Here is a 25,184-nt window from a genome sequence, read left to right as displayed (position 1 = left end):
GAGAGAGAGAGAGAGAGAGAGAGAGAGAGATATTGATTGTGTGTCATTCTCTGTGGTTGTATGTGGAGAACATATCAGGAGAGACAGAAATAATAGCAGATACCCCCAGAATCAAATGCATCCTCTGACCTAGAGAAGGTTTCCAGATAGAGGTGTGCAGGTGGCTCACAAGACCACCTGGCCAAGGAGGGCTCACGAGAACTAAACCAAGCCTACAGGCATTGCCAAGTCCAGGGCCCTGGCTCAGAACTGGGTCTGGCCAAGGAGAGGCATTCATTTCTCACTGCTCAAAGGCACTGTTTTCCCTGCTTCCCATTATCTGCATGGCTTGAAGAGGGAACCGTGATTGGTGTATATTAAGGAGCCTTCTGGGCCCACAGAGGCCCAGGAAATGTACTGGTGGCTTGAGTTCCATGATGTGAACAAGACAGTGAGACCTGGACCCTAGAGGGCAGATATGGAGGAAAATAGATTGACTCAAATAGGAGTGAACAGGGAGAAGGGGTGAAATATGATGGGCAGGATTGTGGTGAAAAGATCTAGGAGGATGCCAGGGAGAGGCCAGATATGGAAAGATCAGAAAATCCCTGTAGGTGCTGCCTGCAGTGTCCTCATGGAGATACAAGTTGTGGGGGACCAGCAGCTGTAGTTCAGGGCCCCTACCGGAGGCTGCTAAGATTCCAGATGTCTGACACCCAGTCAGAACTCAAGATGAACATTCACCTTTGATTCTGAGAAGTGTATGCCTGTTGACCAGGCACTTCTCAGTACAGTTACAGAAAATAACCTGATCCATGAATACTTGAATGTCAGCAAAACGTGAACTGGTATCTGAAGAGGGGAAGAGAGGGGAATGGTCCTATTGAGAGTCAGTAAATATCAACCAGCCAGAAAACCAAGTCAAGGAGAGGAGGCTTAGGCACTGTCCCTGTCCTCTATCTACCCATATCCATGGTGGTTTCTGTGTCTTCAATAATATTATGTGGCTTCAGTGTCTCAGGTGACCTGAAGTTGCATCTGCCAACGTGCTTTCAGCTTCCATCACTGAAACAGAACACCTGAGACATTAATTTACATAGAGAATAGGCATATGTGGGTTCAGTTTCAGAGGTTCCATTCCATGCTTGGTTGGACTCATTGCTTTTAGGTCTCTGTTAGAGGAGCAGGAGGGCAATGGCAGGGAGGTGATGGTGGAGAACACTGCTTCCAGATGGTTAGAAAGAAGGAGATTAAGAAGAAAGAGGCTGGCGTTCCACATCAACCACTGAGGGTACCATCCCAGACCCTGAGGTCTCCTCTAGGCCTCCCTATTAAGGGTCCCTCCTCCTCACAGTAGCATTACCACAAAAGTCAATGATATGGGTCTCTGATGGAATGGGAGGACCCCATGAATCCAAGGAACCGGCACATCAATGCAGATGTAGGGACACTGTGAGCCCAAGCCTGAGGGGTCACTTCACCGTGACCACTACCTAGAAACACAGGCACCAAGAAGCAGGAGTTGAAGGTCCACCTGGAACTCTGTGCATATGCAACCTGTGAAGAAGAGATGTCCCAATATTCTGATCTGAGCCCACTCTGCACTATCTCTGTTCATGCTGGGTATGGGATAGACAGGAGGGAGAGGTGGAGAGTAGTGTTGAGGGCTGATGGGGAAGGAATGAGGAAGAACTCAAAGAGCAGGTCAAAAGTTGGAGATCTGTGGACTCTCCATGAATTGCTCATTGATTTCTGAAAAAAGTGACATGATTTGTGTCATGTAGTTTCATTGGTTTTCAGAAGCAAATATATATTTCGAGTTAATGAGCCAAATTTGCCCTTGATCTCCATATAGTTGCCCTGACTTCACAGAGGCCACATCTCAGTGTGAGACCTGGACATTGTGGCCTCTGTCACCTCTTTCCCCTGCGGTGCCACACATTGGATCCATAAGCACCGACTTAGCTTTTCAGGTACTTTCTCTTTTTTCACAGGCACCCATTCTTTTCAGGGCTTGAACTATACCAATAGCATTCACAGTAAGATGCAGGGGTCATTAACCTGGGAGAGTGGTTTGGTTGTGGGGATAGGACCCCAAGACCTGCCACAAAGTCATGGCTGGGAAGATGCTGGCTAACCAGGCTGCCCTGCCTCTGGGGATGAGACAAGTCCTTTCTGGCCTGGGTTGCTGGTGACATGGAGAAGATGACAGGTGCCGGGGGGCAGGGGCAGGGCGATCATTGCAAGGGAGAGGATTACTACACAGAGCAGAAGGGGGGAAGAAGGCCTCCAGTTGAGCCTGAGGGCAGCCTCACTGTCTTGCCCTCCTGCTGCTGAAATTCAGGGTTGATGTTTTTAGGAAGCTGTTTCCAGCCTCCTTCTGACAAGGTTTTTCTTTCCTGCTGAAGGTGCTGCTGTGGCTGAGCCAAACTTGGGGTTGCATTTTTAAATCCTCAAATGATAACAAAAGGTTGAGACCTTTGAAGCTGGGTCATTTCTGAAATGTCTTCATTTGAAGAGTCAGTGCTTCTAGTTCATAGATGATTACAAAATGATGGGAGGGGTCTCAGAGCCCCTTTGGTCCTAGACAACTTGTCTCCTCTATTTGGACAAAACCCATGAGCATGGTTAAGGGTTTCCATGTTGTTGAAATGGGCGTAGCCAAGGCTGAATCCCAAAGCTGCACAGGCTGTGGCCCAGGTGTCCCCACAATGCTGAGAAGTAGAAACTAAGGTGAGAAAGACCCTCCAACACTGCCTAAGGGGCAGAAGTTTATGGATCAGTATCATGTGAACTCTCTGGTCAGGAGCTCTGCCTCTTGGTGAGAAAGACCAAGTATGTGGCTGCAGGCCCCCAAGAACATGACAGAGACACAGTTCAAGCAGCTGGTAAAGGGTGACAGTCCTGGGAACATCAGCACTGACTCATGTCCCAACTCTCCCTTCTATGGGAGGGATCTGTCCTGAAGTTCAAATCTGGAGTTTGTGAAAATCTGGGGATAGAGTTTGGAACTGAGTCCTCATCCAGGTTAATTTGGGTCACTCACCTGTCCATGTCCTCCTCCAGGACCCAAAGGAGGGCTCCACCCCCAACATCCCCAAGTGAGCCTCGCCCATGGGTATGGGCCCTGGCAGCACCAGGAGGGTGCACTGTATCCAGATCTCCCCATGGAACATCCCCCTCCATCCACAGCCACCTTCCCACCCCTCTGCAGGGACAGGGCACTACAGTGAGTGCATTGCTGCCCAATTCTTCCCATAGAGCCACATCGTGCCCCTCAACTCTGAACTCTATAACTCCTCCACTTCTGAGCCTGCTCCATTTCTCCCCATAGTCTGGGATGTGTCCACAAGTGACCCCTGTGAGGACATGGAGAAGTCTTTGTTCCTTTCTCATTTTGCATTGGCTGCTCTTCAGTGACTTTGAGCCCTTCCTGAGCTGGCCTGCTGGAACAAGATTACATACAGTGTCACTGGTATTGCAGTCTATCTAGGACATTTCTATAGGTATCCTGAGACCCAGAGAGCTGCCCAGCACAGACCAGGAGAAACTACTGGCTCACAAACCCAAGAAACCTGTGTACACATTATCCTCTTGACATTTTACCTACAAATGGTCTACACCAATGAAGCACTGAGTGGAATAGAAGTCCTCATATCGACAACTTGCCTTCAAACATGCTGGACTCAGATGTGCCCCAGCAATGAGTTTTCATCATTTGTTCCAGTAATATGCCAGGGTTTGCTTGTGCTACAGGATTGTCAATCAGAACCTGATTGATACAGGAGACAATAGGTCACGGGCCTCCTTCCTGAGCAGATGGGAGGCAGTATTTTAATTGAATCATATAAATGCCCAGTAGTCTAAAGATCTTAGAAAGGAAGTACTCTCCTGTCTTCTGGAAGCCCATGCGCAGGTAAAGAGTCAGAGCATCCTGCTGTACCATGCTAGTTTCAAGGACAACCTCACTGTAGCCCTGAGTCCTTGCAAACTGGAGGACAGTCATGACCAGGGCTTTCCCTAGTCCTTCACCTCGGTGCTCCAAGGCCACAGAGAGGTGAAACAGCTGCAGTTGCTTCCTCCCTGGGGGGGCGTCCTTCACTTGCAGAGCACCCACTATGCCTGCCACGTGCCCCCCAGACTCAGCCACCCAAAAGCAGGAACCACGGTCCCTCAGGTAGGATTTGGTGATGTCAGCAAGGTCTGTCTGCAAACACATGACCACGTACTGCCTCCAAGGATGTCTGGCCAGTTGCCAAAGGAAAACAAGGAGGGTGACATTAGATCCAAGAGCCAGGAGCCAAGAGCCAGAGATCAGGAGTAGGGTGATGGGCACCCCAAGTAAGACCAGGAATGTTTGTGGCATCTTCAGCACAAGGCGGATTGTGGCGGGGACATGCTCGAACATCCCTTGGGAGAACAAGTCCAGGACCCTCTTGCGGTCAGTCTCCTGGTATTTGCGGATGTGATGAGGTGCCATTGGGAGACTATGTGTCTGCAGTTTTCCCAAGTGACAGGTAAACTTTCATATAAGCCTTTCCTATAGCTCTGGAAGAGAGGAAAAATCATGTGAGTGTCCCTGGCTTCCCCAGAACTAAGGAGGCAGCTCAAGTGTGTGTCTATTTTTGTAATTAAATTTTGCAATTCTAATTGGGTATATATGACATCTGAATGCATTTTGATTCATTGTACACAAATGTAGCACAATTTTTTTATTTCTCTGGTAGTACGTGATGTAGCTTCGCACCATATATGCAGTCATACATGTCCCTAGGGTCATGATGTCCTTCACATTCCACTTTCTTTCTTGCCCCCATACCACCTCTCAATTCTAATCCCCCTTTGCCCTTATAGATTCCCTCCATTCTTCCTATCATTCCCCATTATGGAGCAACTTTCACTTATCAGAAAGAATATTCAGGCTTTGGATTGGCTAACATTGCTTAGCATGATATTCTCCAACTCCATCCATTTACATGCAAAGGCCATAATTTCATTCTCTTTTAATGCGGAGTAATATTCCATCATGCATATCCACCACAGTTTCCTTATCCATTAATCTATCGAAGGGCAAATAGGTTGGTTCCATAGCTATTATGAATTGAGTAGCTATAAACATTGATGCGGCTGAGTCTGTATAGTAGGCTGATTTTAAGTCCTTTTGGGTATAAATCAAGGACTGGGATACCTAGGTCAAATGATAGTTCAATTCTATGTTTTCTAAGGAATTTCCATACTGAAAAGCAGTATGGAAATTCCTTAGAAAACCTGGAATTGAAGTACTAAATTGGTTCCACCAATTTGTAGTCCCTCCAGCAATGTATGAATGTCTCTTTTCCCCAACATGTTTTCCCCACCGACATCCTCCCCAGCTCAAGTGTGTGTCTTTACTGTGGCCAAAAGCAGCAGACGATCACTACTGGGAACAGGTGTAGGATCAGAAACATCTGATTAGAACCCCAATTTCCCCCATTTCTAACTGTGTGTCTTGGGTATGTCACATAACTGCTCTTAGTCTGTGTCTTCACCTACATTTTAGGGTTTAATAATATTGCCCCTCTAGGGTTGTTTTGAATGTTAACAGCCTGGTGAATATAATGTACTGATATATACAGTTCCTTCCTCTTCAGCCTATTTCCCTTTTAGGGCTCTTTAAACTGATTGGTAAATACAGATGACACCCTTTAACAATCATTATTATGTACCCAGGACTTTGGGCCCTACCAAAGTTCTAAATCTTGCAGGATTCCTGTTTCCAAAGCAGAAGTTTCAGTGAAGCCTCCTTTCCCAATGCTAAGGATTAGGCTGCTAAGAAAACAAAGGGCCAAGTGAGGCCTTCAGACCCTTAAAAAGTTGTGAGACTCCATTTCCACACTGAGACCCCCAGCCTGACACCCACCTGCTTCCCCAGAGCCGAGAGTGTTCAGGGTAGCCTCAGACCTCAGCTTCCAATGGACATCCAGGAGAGACTGCCTGGGGCCTGTCCACCTGAGGGTAGCACATATGGGTGGTCACTTATTTGCAGAGTCATGAAAGTTGCACAATCAGAAATCCCAGGGGCAAAGTACTGAGGTGTAACAAACAGAGGGACCAAGTCCATTCACTTTCCTGAAGACTGGCAAACAAACCTGTGGGGGTCAGCAGGATCTCAACCAGCACAGGCTCCTCACCTTAGGAGGCCTGGCACCCCTCTCCTGTTCCCTTCAGGCTACAGCATCTCCCACCCAGCAAATCTGGATCTCTCTGAGATCCACCCAGGTCCTATTCCACACCTGCTAGGAGTCTAGGGACTGTGCCATTCAGCCTGGGCTCTCTCATCTCAGGCAATAGCTCAGGTCTCTGGCTCAGCAACAAGGTACTTTAGAGCTGGGCTTCTCCCTCCTCAGCTTTACTGGGCCAGGTAAACTCCATCCTCCTTGGCCCCTTCTCCCTTCCCTTCATTCACTCAGCAAAGCTTTTGCTGCAGCTTCTGCTCTGTAGCTGTGCCTTTCCAGTAGTCAAGAGTGCTTCACATCCAGGTGACAGGCTCTCAACTAGGGGGATGCTGGGTGCTCTGGTGGTTGCTCGGGGTTGGAGCCAGCAGACTTCCTGCATATTTCAGCTGTGATGTGCCAAACTAAGACAGATAGGTGCAAGTCAGAAAAAACAAAATCCTTATCCATGGACCATTATGAACTCTTTGGAAGAGATTTTCCTTCTAAAAGATGTGGAGCTCCACTGCCCAGGAGCTCAATCTCTGTCATGTGACTTTACCTTGCAGACCAGCCATGTCCCTGGCTTTCTTCCTCTCTCACTGATTTCTCAGCAGTGATACACTAGAAGCGAGCATTGGCTAGAAGTATTTGACTCATTTTATTCATATATATATATGAATCAAACCCAGTGCCTCACACATGCTAGGCCAGTGTGCTATCACTGGGCCACAGGCCCGGCCTCTATTTCACTCATTTTTATTTTGGGTCCAGGACTAATGGATATTCAGGATGAGCATGGATGTGGCTGAGGAGGGGTCTTAGATTCCAGGAGTTCTCCAGGAGCATTAGGTGTCTGGGAGATGGCTAGATGCCCTCAGAGGGGTGAAAATGGCTAGGAGGAGGAGGCAGACTCTTGGACTGCTGGGAGACAGGATTTCATCCCAGGCACACACTTGGTCAGAGACCCAAAGAGATGTTGGCCTCCCCAGGGAGAAAAAGAAGCATCTCAAGCTGAATTGACAGAGGCTTGTCAACACTAACACAAAACCAAGGCACAGCTTTAGGACAAAGAAGACATGATTGCCCAGGGAGGGAGTGGCTGAGGGCAGCATGGGCTTAGCCATGCAGGGTCCACAGCCTTGTTATGTGCATGGATAGTACTGCAGGAGGAAGGGAGACCAGAGATAGGATTGTAGCTTGGGAATGAGATGATCCATGTGAGTGTGTGTGTGTGTGTGTATGTGTGTGAGACAGAGAGAGTGGGAGGAGGGAGGGAGGGAGGGAGGGAGGGAGGGAGAGAGAGGGAGGGAGAGAGAGAGAGAGAGAGAGAGAGAGAGAGAGAGAGAGAGAGAGAGGGAGGGAGAGAAATGATAGCGGAAACTCCCAGATCAAATGCTGACTCTGAGCTAAAGAGGGTCTCCCAGATAGAGGTGTGCAGGTTGCTCACAAGAGCACCTGGCCAAGGAGGGCTCACGAGAACTAAACCAAGCCTTCAGGCATTGCCAAGTCCAGAGCCCTGGCTCAGAACTGGGTCTGGCCAAGGAGAGGCATTCATTTCTCACTTGCTCAAAGGCATTGTTTTCCCTGCTTCCCATTATCTGGATGGCTTGAAGAGTTAACGGTGATTGGTGTATATTAAGAAGCCTTTGGGGCCCACAGAGGCCCAGGAAATGTACTGGTGGCTTGAGTTCCATGATGTGAACAAGACAGTGAGACCTGGACCCTAGAGGGCAGATATGGAGGAAAATAGACTGACTCAAATAGGAATTAACAGAGAGAAGTGGTGAAATATGATGGGCAGGATTGTGGTGAAAAGATCTAGGAGGATGCTAGGGAGAGGCCAGACATGGAAAGTCAGAAAATCCCTGTAGGTGCTGCCTGCAGTGTCCTCATGGAGATGCAGTTTGTGGGGGACCAGCAGCTGTAGTTCAGGGCCCCTACTGAAGCCTGCTGAGTTTCCAGATGTCTGACACAAGGTCAGAACTCAAGATGAACATTCACCTTTGATTCTGAGAAGTTATGGCTGTTGACCACACGCTTCTCAGTACAGTTACAGACAAAAACCTGATCCATCAACACTTGAATGTCAGCAAAACGTGAACTGGGATTCTGAAGGGGTAAGAGAGGCAAATGGTCCTATTTAGAGAGAGTAAATATCAACCAAGTCAAGGTGAGGAGGCTTAGGCACTGTCTCTGTCCTCTGTCTACCCATATGCATGGTGGTTTCTGTGTCTTCAATAAAACTATGTGTTCTCAGAGTCTCAGGGTGATCTGAAGTTGCATTGACCTCATGATTTATCTGCTACTGTGTGTGAAGCATTAGCTCCTCCTAAGCTTGACCTCATCCATGGCAGATCTCCCCCAGCTAAGTTGGAAGCTGTAGGTATCCTTGCTCACCACCAGAGGAAAGAGGATGGCTTAGGGCCCAGCTCTGCCAATGCGTTTTCAGCTTGCATCACTGAAACAGAACACCTGAGACATTAATTTACATAGAGAAAAGGCATATTTGGGCTCAGTTCTAGAAGTTCCATTTCATGCTTGGTTGGATTCATTACTTTTAGGTCTCTGCCAGAGGAGCTGGAGGGCAATGGCAGGGAGGTGATGGAGAATACTGCTCCCTGGATGGAGAGAAAGAAGGACATTAAGAAGAAAGAGGCTGACGTTCCACATCAACCACCGAGGGCAACATCCCAGACCCTGAGGGTCTCCACTAGGCCTCACCTCTTAAGGGTCCCTCCTCCATACAGTAGCACCACCACAAACTTCAATGATATGGGTCCCTGATAGAATGGGAGGACCCTATGAGCCTAAGGAACCAGCACATCAATGCAGATGCAAGGACACTGTGAGCCCAGGGCCTGAGGGGTCACATCACTGTGACCACTACCTAGAAACACAGGCACCAAACCTAGTGCCCTGCAAGAAGCAGGAGTTGAAGGTCCACCTGGAACACTGTGCATATGCAACCTGTGAAGAAGAGAAATCCCAATATTCTGATCTGAGCCCACTCTGCACTATCTCTGTTCATGCTGGGTATGTGATAGGCAGGAGGGAGAGGTGGAGAGTGGTGATGAGGGCTAATGGGGAAAGAATGAGGAAGAACTCAAAGAGCATGTCATAAGTTGGAGACCTGTGAACTCTCCATGAATTGCTCATTGATTTCTGAAAAAAGTGACATGATTTGTGTCATGTAGTTTCATTGGTTTTCAGAAGCAAATATACATTCTTGGACTTCATGGAGGCCACATCTCAGTGAGAGACCTGGACCTGGTGGCTTCTGTCACCTTTTCCCCCCTGCAGTGCCACACATTCGGTCCATAAGCACGGACTTCACTTTCTCAGGTACTTTCTCTTTCTTCACAGGCAGCCATCCTTTTCAGGCTTAAACTATTCCAACTGCATCCACAGTAAGATGCAGGGGTCATTACCTGGGAGAGTGGTTTGGTTGTGGGGATAGTATCTGGAGAACATGAAATTCACCCTTGTGACTCTCTTTCATTACAAGGTCAGTGACATAAAGGACCTTTACAATGCTGTACCTTGAGAACAGATTTTAGGATCTGTCCTTTTGTCTCTTAGGTCCAGCCCTGAGCTTCAGTGCCCCAGATTGGAAGGCTGCAGTCACAATCCAAGGGCAACCCCAGGTCTCAGTCCTACAGTACAAATCCTCCCAGGGCCCAAGACCTGCCACAAAGTCATGGCTGGGAAGATGCTGGCTAACCAGGCTGCCCTGCCTCTGGGGATGAGACAAGTCCTTTCTGGCCTGGGTTGCTGGTGACATGGAGTAGAAGACAGGTGTTGGGGGGCAGGGGCAGGGCGATCATTGCAAGAGAGAGGATTCCTACACAGAGCAGAGGAGGGGCAGAAGGCCTCCACTTGAGCCTGAGGGCAGCCTCACTGTCCTGCCCTCTTGAAGGCTGAAGTTCAGGGTGATGGTTTCAGAAAGCTGTGTCCCAGCCTCCTTCTGACAAGGTTTTTCTTTCCCGTTGAATGTTCTGTTTTTGCTGTGCTTGGGGGTGTATTTTCAAGTCCTCAACTGTTACCAAAAGGTTGAGACTTTTGAAGCTGGGTCATTTCTGAAATGTCTTCATTTGAAGAGTCAGTGCTTCTAGTTCATTGTTGATTACTAAATGATGGGAGGGGTCTCAGAGTCCCATGGGAAGCTGTTCTGGAATTGGGCATTTGCTGCAGATAATGCCAGAGGAAATAAATAAGGGGCATGCATGTGGCCTTGATGCAAAAGCTTTGGGATCCAGATCTTGTTTATGATGGTGTGTGGTGGGCAATGAAGCCTATGAAAGGAAATTGGGTAATGCATAGCCCAGCACCTTGAGCTATATTAGCTAAATGCATTACACTTCCTCAGAGCTAAGATTCTGCAGAATGAATCATGTAGTTTAAAATGCTAAGCAACTCATTTTTCCACCAGTAGTTAAGTAATATTCCCTCTACAGTCTGTGTTGGCATGGGGGGATGTCCTCGTGACCTCACCAACTTTTGGAGCACAGGTCTCAGAAGTAGGGTAAAGAAAGATATCTACTAAGGGGCTAACTTCTCCTTATTAGACAAAATGTAAGAGCTGTCCTTTCCCCATTTTCATAGAGCATTTAGAAAATGGCCTTGTAAAGCTCCCACTGTCCCTCTGAGACATGTGCAAACCTTAACAGCTAATAAGCCTTTGGCCAACTTTACACCCACGTCATCCTCTCAGGGACCTTGGCACCCTCTTCAAAGTGGAATCTTCAGAGGATACAGGACCCTGGCTTCCAGACTCTGGAGGAGGGAGGAGCCTAACTTGGCTCTCAGTGGCAAATCATGAAGATTGGGATCCTTTTCTCTTTGCCTGAAGTCACTTGGCAGAGAGGCAGGTGCCCTAGATGAACATAGATGATTGCTGAGTGACCAATGGTGCTGGCGAGTCCTCTGCTGGAGGACTGGTTAGTGTTTATGGGCACAGCTGGGCGTGGGGGTATCTGCTGGCTGTGTTACAGGACAACTCATTCTCTCCTGTGATTAGCATCACAGGGGTCTAAGGCTTCTCCATGAGGAAAATGTTTTCTTTCTCTGCTGCCCCTGCAGAGAGGCTCTGTGTGCTGGGAGATTTGATTTTCAATTCTATTTCTTCACAGCCAGAGGACTTGCTCTGGGGACTCCCCCAGCAGGGAACAGTGTTAGAACATCCAATCCTGTCCTTCTGGCATCTAGTTCAGCCATGGCAGAAGCTCCCAGAGGTTTCCTGGGATTAAACAATATTTGGGAAGAGGGATTTGGAGCACTCTCATTTTGGACACTTTTGGGCTAGCGTGGCCCTTTTGTCAGAGTCACCTGTACCCATGTGCACTGCTGGTGTCCTCAGGTAGCCTTCAGTCTAACCTGGAGCACTTCTCAAGAAGGGATCACGGGGGTTTGATGTGCCGAGTGAGGCCTGAGCACTGCTTTGCAGGCAGGTGATGTTGCTCTGCAGACAGACTGTGGGGCAGATAAAAGCCCATGGTCTTGCTGGAGCCAGGACACAGGCAGGGTAAATATGAATCGGGATGAAAAAGATTGAACCCTCCCCTGGAAACCCAATCTGCATGGGGAAGGAATGGGCTGGGCTGGGGGCTCAGGAAGCCATGAGCTCCTGCCTTGGGTCTATGACCTCCCTGGGGACTCTGGGCCGACCTATGATGTCACATTTCTGACTCTTCATCCTTGGAGGCAGTTCACCTGGGAGCTCAGTTCAAGCAAGACTAGGGCACAGCCTGAGCAAGGGCCAATGTTAGGGTTCTGGAGGTACCACAGCACCCCCGTGGAGCAGGGGTGCAGAAGGGACCATCCTGTTGGTCCTGAACTTCTGTCCTCTGGTGCTTCATCAGGATTCCCTGAATTGATCATTCCTTCCTGTTATGGTTTGGACGTGAAGTGTTCCACAAAACTCTCATGTGAGACAATGCAAGAGGCTTCAGAGAAGAAATGATTCGGTTACAAAAGCCTTAACTCAATCAGTGAATTAATAACCCGATGGGATTAACTGAGTGGCAACTGAAGGCAGGTGGTGTGTGGCTGGAAAAGGCGGGGCGCTGGGGGAATGGCTTAGGGGTATATATTTGTATCTGGCAAGTGGTCTCCCTCTTCCCCTCCCCTCCCCCTCCCCAGAGCAATCACTAATCTGCTGCCGGTCTTTATGTATTTGCCTATTCTGGGTACTTAATATAAATGGAATCATAAAATATGTGACCTTTTATGTACACCTTCTTTTACTTAATGTTTTCAATGTCATTCATATCATGTAATTTTCATTCCTTTTCATGACCAAATAATATTTCTCTTATGTAAGCATAACATCTATTTACTCATTTATCAACTGTTTTATGCATTGAGTTGTTTCTACCTTTTGGATAATATAAATGGCGCTGCTATGAACACTGGTGCAGAAGTAGTTGGGTGAATACCCGTATTCAATTCTTGTGTCTTACACCTAGGGGAGAAATTCTAAGTCATATGTTAATTCTATACTTAATATTTTGAGGAAATGCTAAACTGTTTTTCAAGTGACTGCACTGTTTTACCTTCCTGCCAGCAATGAGGTTTATATTACTTTATTATCAGCCTCAACTGTGAGAAAAACATGTTCCTCTTCTGGGAAAATGAGGTTCAGAAAGCCAAATTATCCTATTTGGTGCTGATGTGGGAAGTGGGAACTCAAGCCTGCTCTGTTTTGCTTCCTCAATACAGCAGGCTCTGAGCCAGGGATGTAGCTCAGTGGTATAGCACTTGCCTACCACATGTGAGGCTTTGGATTTGATTCCTAAATGCAAAACGCAATGACAACAAACAACCAACCAAACCCTCCAATACAGCAGACTGGCCCCACCGGCAGGTATTTGACAACCGTTTGTTGCATTATGAATTAGCCTGAAGTCCCATATTCGAGAACCAGCTCTGTCTGGTGGGATGAATGCAACATTCACTTCCAAGCCCCATCATGCCCCCCCACCCCAACCTGTTGCCATGGTTGTCCAAATTCCAAAATGCTGCTAAGGCCACATTCAAGACCCAGCTAAATGCTACCTGATCTAACAAGACTCAGGATCACTCCCAATCAGATGAATCTGGTACACACTCCCTAGTCTGGGGACTTTTCAAGCACTTGTGTCATTGAAAACATTGTTACTTATTTACCATGTCATTTAACTTGTTAGTTATAAATATCCTGATAAGCTATTTTATTGATTTTTCTAATAAGCTATTCATTTTGGAATAAGCAATAAAAATAATGCCTTGTAAAATGTTAATTTTATATTTCAGAAGTACACTGTTACTTTGTGGCATTTGAGAGAAGCCTGTCAATGACATCTCCCACTCATATCTATAAAGAACACTCTTCTACTGGACCAACCCAGCCCAAAAATGAGTTTGTGAGATGAAAAGTAGTCAATAAAGTGTCATTACACTTTAGAAGTCTGGAGAAGAAGAAAAAAATCAATTCAGGCTCATTTACCTTTGGTCCCCCAAAGACTATCAGCCCCTTTGGTTTCTTATCAGAGATTTTAATAACCCAACCTCTGATGAGTGTCCTGACTTCTACCAAGAACTCATAATTTGTAGGACACAAGTGAAACAAAATAACAGTAAATCAAGTCAGCCTTTGTACGATGTTCAGAATTCAATGACAATGGTTCCAGTGCTAGAAAGAAGAGATGATCTCTAACTTAACCTTTTGACAAATTCTTAAGGAAGCGGTATCAGTTCCCAACGCTCAAATTAGGATAACTTGAGCAGATTTTGCAGATGTAGACAACCACAGGAGGAATTACGACTCTGGGTGGAGAGAGGGGAACCACCATGGTACAGGAACTACCCATAGGTCTGAGCAGGAAGGAGGAGGTACTAGGAATCTGGCGGAGTTGAATAGAGCAGCCATCCAAGAGGAGGTCCAGGGACAAAGTTACCAAACGCATTCTTCCTCCCTCCCACCCTAGTCCCAACAAGCCAAACCCATGTGGAAGTCAGAGGGCCCTGGGCCTGTTGCTTTGTTAGTACACATAGATAGGTCAGTCTCCCAGACAGGAGTGGGGGAAAGGAAGTGATCTGGAAGAGGAAAGGAAGGTGCATGAGGTTATGAAAAGGTCAAGATTAGGCCCTTAATAAACACAAACTTTGCTCATTCTGAGGGCGGCCAGCCTAGGTTAGGTGTCACTCCACATTGTGACCATGATTGTGGAGTAACTCTACAAGCAGCAAAATAAAGTCAAGGGCAGAGGAGCAGCTGCAAGGCCAACATGTGGCCCAGCTGCAGAGGAGGGATGGAATTAAGTCAGAAACAGGTTAGCAGCAGGAGGCCTTACAGCCTGTGAGCCAGTGGGCTCTTCATTTGTTTTGTTTTGTTTTATAGTTGTAGATGGATAGCATGCTTTTTTGTTTATTTTTTAATGAACCCAGTGCCTCACATGTGCTAGGCAAGTGCTCTGCCACTGAGCTACAGCCCCAGCCCTGGGCTCTTCTTCAAAAGATGACTCTGGGGGGCTGGGGATGTGGCTCAAGTGGTAGCGCGCTCGCCTGGCATGCGTGCGGCCCGGGTTCGATCCTCAGCACCACATACAAAGATGTTGTGTCTGCCGATAAAAATAAATATTAAAAAATCTCTCTCTCTCACTCTCTTAAAAAAAAAAAAAAAGAAAAAAAAAGATGACTCTGGGCTTATAACAGTTCTTACAGTTTCGAATGGGAAGGGCACTAAAGACATTTCTACAGGAGTTTTATCTTGACTGTTCCCAAGCCTGGGGAGACAGGGAAAAACAATGATCCCCTGCATCACAGAGCCACCTGTCCACCTTTTCCCAGAGTACGTGGGAGGATGCCCACTTTGCTTTAATGTATAACCCTTGGTTAAGGAGCTACAAACATGTAACCTATAAAACTACATTTTTTTTTCTTTCAGCCTCTAATAACAGACTGTTTTTTTGCTGAGGGAACATTTAGACTTTGGACCTACCAGGTTAATATAAAGAATGTGGTTCTTAACTTGGCTCAATATTGAAAAGACTGTTTAGAACAGTGCATAGATTACATCCCCCAGCCCCAGAAGATGGGAAACTGCCTCAGATTACACATCCCCCACCTCAGATGACATCTCCATGCTCCACTAAGTCTCAATCCAACTGGGTTAGCTTTGGCAAGGGGATGGGACCAGATCAGGAGCCACTGCTGCCCTATCAAGAACAAGTTCCAGATCTATCCTATCATTCAACACCTAGCCAGACTTAGCAACTCAGCTGACTAAAGAGGAACAAATTAGCATAGCTCATAGAATTGGCCTTACACAACATCTGCCTAAATTGATTGAATACTATTCTAAGAAATTTGGGGAGGTTAACTTCTTTCCCAGGAAACATTACTCTTTGGTTTTCCTTGATCCAAAGATTCACAAGGAGTTGAAAACATTATCTATAGTTACAGATATAAAACCTTTACAAACCATCTTCATAATATGCAAATTAATAAACACATGAGTTCAACTTTACCAGTAGTACAACACTCCAAATGAAAAACATGTTTAGAAGTTAAAAGACATCCCTTGCAAGACTGCTGAGACAGGCATGCTTGGACACTGCTATTTGAGGTGCAAAATGACACTGTTCTGGTATTAAATTAATAGTCATTAAGAGGTTTATACCCTCTTCCCCAATACTTCCACTTCGGGAAACATGGACAAAGATTTGTTTGCAAAAGTAAGTAAAAATTTAAATGATATAAATTTGTACTGGGAGAATGACTGCACATGCAGAATGTTACCCATCAAATTAAAAGAATGGGAGTATCAGCGTGGGAAGAGGCAGTGAGATAGATTCAGAACTCAGGATGTGAGGTCACCTAGATTCAAGTTTTAATCCTGACCCTTATAGTACTTTGAGATTTGGGGCAGCTTCAGCTCTCTAAGCTTCAGGGGAAAAGATGCCCTAAAAATGGAGAGATCACCTTAACCAAGTGATCAAACTTAGCCTCACTCAAAGAGGGACCAACTGACTTTATGTGCCTCTGATGAGATGCAAATGGAAGGACACAATCATCATTTATATACTATTAATTCCTAAAATATTTCAACTGACTCTAATCATGAATAAATCAATTGCATGGAATCCTGAAAGACATCTAGTACATGTGTCACTTCTTTTTTTTTCGGGTACCAGGATTGAACTCAGGGGCAGTCAACCATAGAGCCACATCCCCAGCCCTATTTTGTATTTTATTTAGAGACAGGGTCTCACTGAGATGCTTAGTACCTCGCTGTTGCTGAGGCTGGCTTTGAACTTGCAACCCTCCTGCCTCAACCTCCTGAGATGCTGGGATTACAGGCGTGCGCCACCACACCTGGCAAGACATCTAGTATAGTTTTCAAATGCCTACTCTGTTTTAAAAAAAAGATTGTTCCAGATTAAAGAAAACATTAAAGAGACATGACAATTAGACAGTAAAGAGTGAAGTTCCATGATGTCAGCAACTTACTTTCAAATAGCTTAGCAAAACAAAGTGTGAGTGTGTGTGTACGTAGGAAGATAGACAGGAGCAAGAACAAGCAAATGTAGCAAATATTAATGGTGAATCCATGTGAATGGTACACAGATGTTCACTGTCCTATTTTCAATTATTCTATAGGTTGGAAAAATTTTGTTTTTTTTTTTTAATTACATACCAGGCTTTATTTATTTAATCTAATTTTTTTAGTTGTAGATGGTCACCATGCCTTTATTTATTTATTTTTATATGATGGTGAGGATTGAACCCAGTGCTTCACACATGTGAGGCAAGAGCTCTACCCCTGAGCTACAATCCCAGCCCCAGAAAATTTGTTTTGAAATAAACAACTGAGAGACATAAGTCTATTTCCTCCCTTATAAAAATCTTAATGCTGTGGATTAGACTGAATGAAATAGTGCACAGAAAGTGCAGAATCTGGAGTACAGTAGGCATGAAGGAAATGCTACCTATGCACATAATTTGATTTCTACCTTGCTGGCTGTAGTGGCGCACACCTGTAATACCAGCAACTTGGGAGGCTGAGGCAGGAAGATCACAAATTCAAAGCCAGTCTCAGCAACATAGCAAGATGCTGCCTCAAAATAAAAAGGGCTAGGTACCAAAAAAAAAAAACAAAAAACAAAAAACAAAAACAATCAAAAGAACCCAGAAATAAAATACTAAGGTAAGAACCTAGTACACAGTAGACATTCAATAAGTGTTGGCAATTTTTATTTCCATTATATAAAAAATAAAATGTTTGAATACAAATAGAAGACTAGAAGACAACAAGAATAGTAACAGTATTAGTAAAAATGATAGGATTATGAGGGTTTTTTTAAAATCTCATTCTGTAATTTAAAAAAAAAAATTATAGGGCTAGAAGGAAGCTCAGTGGTGGAGCACTTACCTAGCATGCACAAGGTCCTAGGTTCAAAAAAAATTTTTTTCTATTATGAACATATTTTAATTTTATAATCAGAAAAAAAAATCAATGTTTTATTTAAAGGTGAAAATTTCTGTTAATATTTCTAACATTTTATAAAACATCTTTTGTGGACATTCTACTAATGATACCACCCAATAATGTCCCAATCTTTTCTTCTTGCGAAGACACTTTATATATCTGTAAAAATCAAAGACAAATTATGACTCACTGATCTATTTATACATGGATTGTTATGCAAATATTTATAAGTGAAATTATCAATTATTGGGTTAATGGTCTGAATTGCAAAACAAATATGATTAAAATATTCAAAGTAGATCATAATTCATATCAAATAGTCCCTTTAAAGTACAATTATGAACATTAAAAACCAAATTCTCTGCACATAAACTAAATTTATCATTTTTAAAAGCACACATCGAGATATTAACTTTATTATGTTTATTTTATTCTAAATGTATTATATAAACTTGATACTTAAAGATATCTACTTACTTATTTGAAGTTGTAAATGATTTCATTAACTACATTTCAATTTTACATACACCTATACCTCCCAGTCCTTTTTATCTTTAATTATTTTTCAAGCAACTTTAAAAAACACCATTTCCTCTCCTTTTCTTTTTGTGGCGCTGGGGGTTGAACTAAGGGCTACACATGCACTAGGCAAGTGCTACACCTCGGGCCTAAATCCCAAGTGCGGCATTTCTCTAATTAAAAAAAAAAACAAAACAAAACTGGTGCACTAGTGATTAATAAACCACATCAGCATTATTCCTCACTTACCACACTCTAAAAATATGGATTTACAAACCTTTTTGACTTCAGAAATATTCGTTATTTCAGGAAGATTTTTCAGAGAAATCTGGTCACCTTCTACTTGAGATATTAGGTATTTTTGATTTACTTGTTTTTCTCCCTCTTCAACGTAAACAATTAAAATTGAAGTATTATCTGCTGAGATACCAAATTTTTTCAAAGCCTCTGAAATCTAAGGAACAAAAAAAAAAAAACAGGAATGGAATCAGTCTTTCCTATACCTGAAACATCTGACCTGCCTTTTTCTCAGTGAGCTTCTACCTGTTTTTCATATCCTAGTTTTCCCTTCAATAATCCTTTTCTAGCATCTGCAGCTACTACCTGTCAGCTTTCTGCTGAAAGTTGCACCTTGTTCTCATGGAATCAGCCCAGACTGTGTTATGCAAACACCATTCCTCCAGCCTTAAGTGACCCTGCAGCCACACATTCCTGTCTTCTGGCCACCCTGGAGCTGTTTGTGTTTCACACTGTTTTGCTGATGCACATGCTTTGTCCCTTGTCCAATCACCTTTCTCTCTATGGCTTGTCTGATCAATACATGCTTCAGGGTCCAGCTCCAAGGCCCCCCCCCACCACCACCTATGACATCTTAACTTCTGTCTCACCTGCCTCTCCTCAGGAACATATTTGCTTCTTTTGCCCCTAGAACTATAATTGGAACAGGAATATTATCTTGAACTGTTTCAAATACTCTCTAAGAAACAATGATTACCTGGCAAAAAAATTTCCAGGTATTAGAATGAGACAACTGCATTTTATAAAGTTTGAAATTATCTATTTTAAACCATGTCATAGCCTTCCCAATTATTCTCTTGATGATACTAGTACCTAATTGTGTTGTTAACAATAGTAGTAATATTAAAATTTCATCAGCAAAATTCCAGTCATTTTTTTCATGGGCTATGTACATGTATTAAGGGCTGTTCTAGGTACCAGCAATGCCCTGGTGCTATATATAAAAAAGATATGCATTTATCCTCAAGGAGTTTACAAAGTGAAAGATGTATATGACACACAAAATATTTATGCCTAATTTTTTATCATGTGTATTTCTGTCAGTTTATTAAGCAAACTACTTAAGAGATTTTCCTGACCCTACATGGTTAAGAAGGAAAGATAAAACTAGCCTCACTTAATTTAGCTAATTTTTTTTTTTTAACTCATAAAGAAATTGACTTCAGAGTTTATTTGTCTAGTAAGAGGCAGTGCTAAATCTCAACTCTCCAGAACTCTCTTCATGATTACTTTTGTTTACTGGTAGCAAACTGGTTTGTAGGAATTTTGCCTCTGACCCAACATGTGTCAACAGGAAGTCAGTAAATTCCACGTACATTGTTGTTTGGGGAAAGGTTGAAAATAATTTCAGTAGATAGAGTTCTCGTCTTCATTTTTCCCAGTTTGTAGAGGTGAACTGCTTTATTTGCTGCCACAAGTATCTGAAAAGGATCAACAATCTACCAAAAGAATATCAAGAATTACATGGGAGAATCTAGAACATTATGAAAACAGGTGCTTTTTCTTATTTTTACTTCATAAGATAAATTCTTAAGACAATTCCTACGGATTATATGGATTATATTTTCAAAATTATTATCTCAAGGTCAAGGCAGTCAAAAAAATCTTATAATTTTAAAGTCGTAAGAAATTTAGACAAAGAGTAAACATTTTTAAAGTAACATGTATTACAGGCTACTATGAGAAAGGCTGTATTCTAAACATTTTAGCTCTATTATTTTCTTTAATCCTCAAAATACTCAATGAAATCATTATATAATAGATGAGGTAATGAGGGCAAAAAATGCCTGGGTTGAATCCCAGCTCTGTCACTTACCATTTGGGGAACTTAGTTAGGCAAGTTCTTTAGTGTTTTATCTGTCAGAAGCAGAAAATAACAACACTCACTTCATAAGGTTGTTGAAGATTAAGTGAGTCAGAAAGCATTTAGAATTATGCTAGGAAAAGAGTAAGCACTATGTAAGGTTTGGCTATGACTTGCTCAAAGTCACAGTAAGTGGCAGAGCTCATATTAAGTCTTGGTAATGTGATTTCCCAGTGCATACTCTTAACTACTGTGCTATTCCTCTTCCACAGATACTGCCTTCTTCAGAACCCTCATCTCATAGATGAGAAGCTGGGGACCAATATTTGCCAGACCACAAATGTGATCAGAGCTGGACCACAACCTTTCCTATTTCCTAGGGCAGGGCCCAGTGTTTCTGTCTTCATTCACTGTTCAATTCAAGGTGGTCAAGTCTTACGTGGACAAGAACTTTGTACATAAAGATGAAAGAATTTTAGCTTTAACCTATAATATGTCAAAAAATTAATATATTCTTAAATGTTGGGTATGCCTTCACTCATTCTCACACTTTGTACTTACCACTGAAGGATTTATCAATGCACCATCAATGGTGCCTTCCATGGCCTTTTTTCTCAAGTCTCCAGCATTTTTTACATCTTTAAATAAGAGAAGAGTCACTGTGCATTCAGGAAATAAGTCCAGCTGATATGTTAACTGCATTTCATAGACAAACAGGATTGTATGCACAAAACCTAAAGGACCAATAGATTTCTTTTATTTAAAAGTTAACATTAAAACTCATTTCTTAACAAATATCCTTGCTAATAAATGAACTTAATTTTAAAAGATGATAGAGCTGAGTGCAGTGGTGCCTATAATCCCAGTGACTCTGGAAGCTGAGGCAGGAGGATCACAAGTTCAAGGCTAGCCTCAGTGATTTAGCAAGCTCCTGTCTCAAAATAAAAAATAAAAAGGACTAAGGATGTTGCTTAGTGGTAAAGTACCCCTGGGTTCAATACCAATACCAAAAATAAAAATAATAAGATGATAAAACTGTTAAATCTGTCTCCAAAGCACATTTGGCATCCTTGTGAGATGGCTTCCTAACCCTGCTGAGCTGTTTCTAGTCTTTTTTCCACTCCTGGGAAAAAGCCAAGGGAGCTAGTTGGTTCTCTGCCTGTACGGATGAAAGGCTTGCACATGTGATTAAGAGGCTGTTTCCCAGCAGACTAGGGGCAGAATACCAGGAACTTCTGAACCTCAGGATACTAATGGTACTACTTCCACTTTTTTAACTTTCTGATCTATTTTATTTGTATTTTAGCAGGACCTGGACACAAATATTAATAACTTTAAGGAATAAAGTATCACATTTGACCCAAGCTATGAATTTCCATACATGGAAATTAGCAGAGAGGGTATGATTAATAATCAATAATATTCGTCCCTTTTTTAGACATAAGGTTAACAGGAAAGGACAGGGTATATATAAAGACATAAAAGTACAGGAGCTAGGGATGTGCTCAGGGGTAGAACACTTGCCTAACATGCACAGGCTCAGGGTTTGAGCTCCAGTACCATGAAATAAATAAATGAATAAGAAGCATAAAAGACAACTTGAGTAACTAGAAAAATGTTTTTAATTATATCCTTGAAGGGAAAATTTTAATGACAGTCTGGTGAAGCAATTTACTAGGCTTATTTCATCCTTTTGCTCAGGAGACTCCATTTCTAGGGCTCTTTCTCGATAAATTAATTGGACATTTGAGGATTATATAGTAAGATATCCCTCTTATTTTAACAGTGGAAAGTTGAAAACAATCTATTTAGCAAATAGCAGGATTGACTGTAAGTAAATGACAATTAAAAACTACAATCTTGGACTGGGGAGATAGCTCAGTTGGTAGAGTGCTTGTCTTGCATGTACAATGCCTTGGGTTTGATCCCCAGCACCACAAAACAAAACAACAAAAAAACCCACTATAATCTTGATGATGTATGCAAACAACAATAAAAACACCTTAATGGAAAAACAAAACACCTTTAAAAATCTACACATAAAGAAAACACACCAAAAAGTTTTAAAAGTTTTCTCTGAGTTGCTGAATTACATCTGATTTTTGTTCTTGTTTCAAAGAAAAAAAAGAATATTTGTAAATAATGTCCTGGCATACAGAATTTCAATTTAGTCATGCTAATGTCTACTGAAAAAAAATGGATAACAGAAAAATAATTGGTATGATCCCAATTATATAAGAAGATGCACAATACCCCCCCACCAAATAAGAAAAGATATGAAGGAGACATACCAAAGACAGTCTTTTTTTACCCCTGCAGTCCTGGGGATTGAACCTTGAACCTAGGGACTTGAGACAGGGTCTGGCTAAGTTGCTGAGGCTGCTCTCAAATTTGTGATCCTCCCACCTCAGCCTCCAGCAAAGCTGGGATCCCAGGCATGCACCAATGAGTCAGGAAAATACAACCATCTTAGGTACTGAGATTATTAGGTGATTTTTCTGTTCTCTGGAAAACAAAATTGGTTGTGTACGTTCTGAATTTTCTACAGTAAGCACACGAGTACTTATAATCAAGGAGAAAATACATATATTTTTAAATATTTTTAATACTAGGGGTAAAAGAACCCATGGAAACCCTCAAAATAATGGGGTGGTGGCACCTGCCTATTTCCGAGGCTGAGGCAGGAGGATCACAAATTCAAGTTCAGCATCAGCAACTTAGTGAGACTGTCTCAAAACAAAACAAACAAAAAAGGACTGGGGGATGTAGCTCTGTGGAAAGAGCCCTTAGGATCAATCTTTACTACTGGGGGAAAAAGAAAACCCCAAAATAGTTTGTTCTTGTTTACTTACTTAATCCAGAAACTTAATTATACTTGGAAACTAGAATGGTTTGTTCCCTCTGAAACTCATGTTGAAATTTAATTTCCATTATTAAAGGGGCGGGACCAGGTGGGACCTTGAGTAGGTGATTAGAACTTTATCCTCATAAATGGATTATCCCACTCAGGTGTTTTATCTCAAAGCCAATTAGGTTAAGTCTCCTCAAGTGCTCTCTCCCTTGCCATGTGACACTTTTATCAGCAAGACCATCATCAAATGCAGACCCTGGACCTTGGACCAGAATCGTTAACCAAAATAAACCACTTCTCTTTATAACTTACTCCATCTGATGCACTGTGTTACTAGCAACAGAATACAGACTGGGGTAAATACCTCTCACTCAAATTCCGCACCCAATCCTTAAATTTTACCTCCTAAACGTAATTTTGACCCGTCTATTTCTCTTGCATTCCCATTGCCACCACCTCTTTTCTACACCAGTAGCCCCTAAGGGTGGTCTCATCAAAATCCCTGCACTTCCATAATTCAAACTTCACCCCCACTCCCAGTCATAGTGATCCTTTCAAAATATCCCGTCGTTATGGTGCCCAGGTGATATGTTAATGCCCAAACTTTATGTCACGGTTTCCTTCCCACCTTCTGCTACCGCCACAAAGGCCTCTTCTCAGCTTCCGGCAAGTCACCAAGCATTTAAATAGTTTCCCTCTCTTCCTTCACCATTTTTTTCCCCTCAATCCTTTTCCTTTCCTCCGTCCATCTGCTTGAGGGCCAAGAGCTCCGGGTCTAGGTCTCTACCATACGCGCTCCTTCTTATTACCAAGTGCAAGTGCGCCCGGCAGTGGAGGCGTTTTTGAGACGGGGTCCTGCCTCGGCCTTCGAACTAGCTGGTTGTTTAACACTTTACGACTCCCCTATCAGTTTATTTCTTGAGGGAAAGGCTCTTATTTTCCTGCTGCATTCCCAGGGGCTGACTTTGGTAGTTTCGCACTAAATATCGGCTGAGGGAACCACAAGTATCGTCCCAAGACAACTGTGAACAGATACCCCGGGATCGAGCCCCAACAACTCGGCGTCCTCGCTACCGAGCAAAACTCACCAACTGTTCCTGGTCCGACGGGAAAGATCTCCCCCTCGGAAACAAAGCCCTCAACTTCCGGAAGTGCTCCCAATCCCGGCCCTCGCCGAGCCCGTTTCCTGGTAGGTCAGCCTGGGGTCGCCACGTCTTTCCGGATCCCCACGGTCATCGCCTTGTTAGTTCCGCCACTGACTCCTCCTCCCAAGTCTGAATCCTTTTAGCCGACACCAGCGAGGACGGGTGGTACTCCGTCTTTTTGGGCGGAGGCAGAAGCTTAGATCTGGTGTTGAGTATCGGTTTTGTCTTAAATGTGTGTGCTGTTTTCGTTTTAAATTCATTCTGACAAGATTGGCATCCAAATTATGTAAAAAACAATAAGAAAAATAACTTAATAGACAAAATGCCAAAAAACATGAAAAGCTTCCCAGCATCATTTGTCCTTGGAGAAATACAAATTAAAAACTACTGCCATGTGTAACTAATTAGAACAAATTAAAAGAAAAAAAAAATAGGAAGGAGACCAGTAGAATACAAGAGGAGATCAGGAGCGGGAGGCGAGGGAAAGGATAGGTAGTGGGGGGATTAAATTGATCAAGCTATACTGTTTTATTGTGCGCGTGTATGAATATATTGTAACAAATCCCACTGTTATGTATAATTATAATGCACCAATAAAAAGGAAAACAAAAAGATACTACCACTCAGACACACGGTGAATATTACCAAGTGTTGTCATAGATGTAGAACTAGAATATGTTGCTGTTCTGAATGTAAAATGATGTAACTGTTTTGAGAAAATTTCAATTTCTTTAAAAAAGTTAAATATAACTTAGCATAACCAACTTTTCTATTCTGTGGTGTTTACCTAAGAGAAATGAAAATACATCCATGCAAAGGCTGGTTTTGAAAGCAGTTTCACTGTGATACGGTCTATTGGAGATGGATCCAGAATGGGTTCTTGTTCCCCTGTGTTGAAGAATAAATACCCAAGAAATACCAAGGCAAA

General features: G+C 43.3%; 2 protein-coding genes and 1 long non-coding RNA gene across 6 annotated transcripts in view; 1 reads left to right on the top strand and 2 right to left on the bottom strand.

The window, feature by feature from the left end:
* LOC144369337 (N-acetyltransferase 8F1-like) overlaps nt 1–4,459 on the bottom strand; it is a 6,950-nt gene extending 2,491 nt beyond the window's left edge. Inside the window, exon 1 of one of the 2 annotated variants that reach the window (XR_013428863.1) lies at nt 3,649–4,459. Coding sequence is in view for 1 of the 2 variants with exons in the window: in XM_078029005.1 (XP_077885131.1) it covers nt 3,776–4,459 (684 nt within the window). In the remaining variant the exon portion in view is untranslated. Of the gene's footprint in view, nt 1–3,565 lie in introns of those variants that run through there. The other variant, XM_078029005.1, reaches the window with a different exon arrangement.
* LOC144369340 (uncharacterized) overlaps nt 1–25,184 on the top strand; it is a 26,534-nt gene extending 1,350 nt beyond the window's left edge. The window contains exons 2-5 of one of the 2 annotated variants that reach the window (XR_013428864.1): nt 8,735–8,855; nt 9,384–9,515; nt 13,464–19,950; nt 20,533–25,184. This is a non-coding gene — a long non-coding RNA (uncharacterized LOC144369340). Of the gene's footprint in view, nt 1–8,734; nt 8,856–9,383; nt 9,516–9,752; nt 13,188–13,463; nt 19,951–20,532 lie in introns of those variants that run through there. The other variant, XR_013428865.1, reaches the window with a different exon arrangement.
* Nucleotides 4,436–20,962, bottom strand: Tprkb (TP53RK binding protein). 2 transcript variants are annotated; one of them, XM_078029009.1, is made up of 5 exons: nt 20,822–20,962; nt 19,773–19,895; nt 18,437–18,613; nt 5,879–5,967; nt 4,436–4,527 (listed from the first exon to the last, which is right to left on the bottom strand). In XM_078029009.1, the coding sequence occupies exons 1-4, from the start codon at nt 20,960–20,962 to the stop codon at nt 5,914–5,916; spliced, it is 495 nt and encodes a 164-aa protein (XP_077885135.1). In that variant the 3' UTR covers nt 4,436–4,527; nt 5,879–5,913. The 2 variants fall into 2 exon arrangements, with proteins under 2 accessions (XP_077885135.1, XP_005322224.1); XM_005322167.5 differs by lacking the exons at nt 4,436–4,527; nt 5,879–5,967 and adding an exon at nt 17,389–17,799.

The sequence above is a fragment of the Ictidomys tridecemlineatus genome, chromosome 12 (assembly GCF_052094955.1).
Source record: "Ictidomys tridecemlineatus isolate mIctTri1 chromosome 12, mIctTri1.hap1, whole genome shotgun sequence".
Taxonomy (NCBI): Eukaryota; Metazoa; Chordata; class Mammalia; order Rodentia; family Sciuridae; genus Ictidomys; species Ictidomys tridecemlineatus.
Note: the sequence above shows the minus strand (reverse complement) of the source record. Positions and strands in the feature narration are given on the sequence as shown.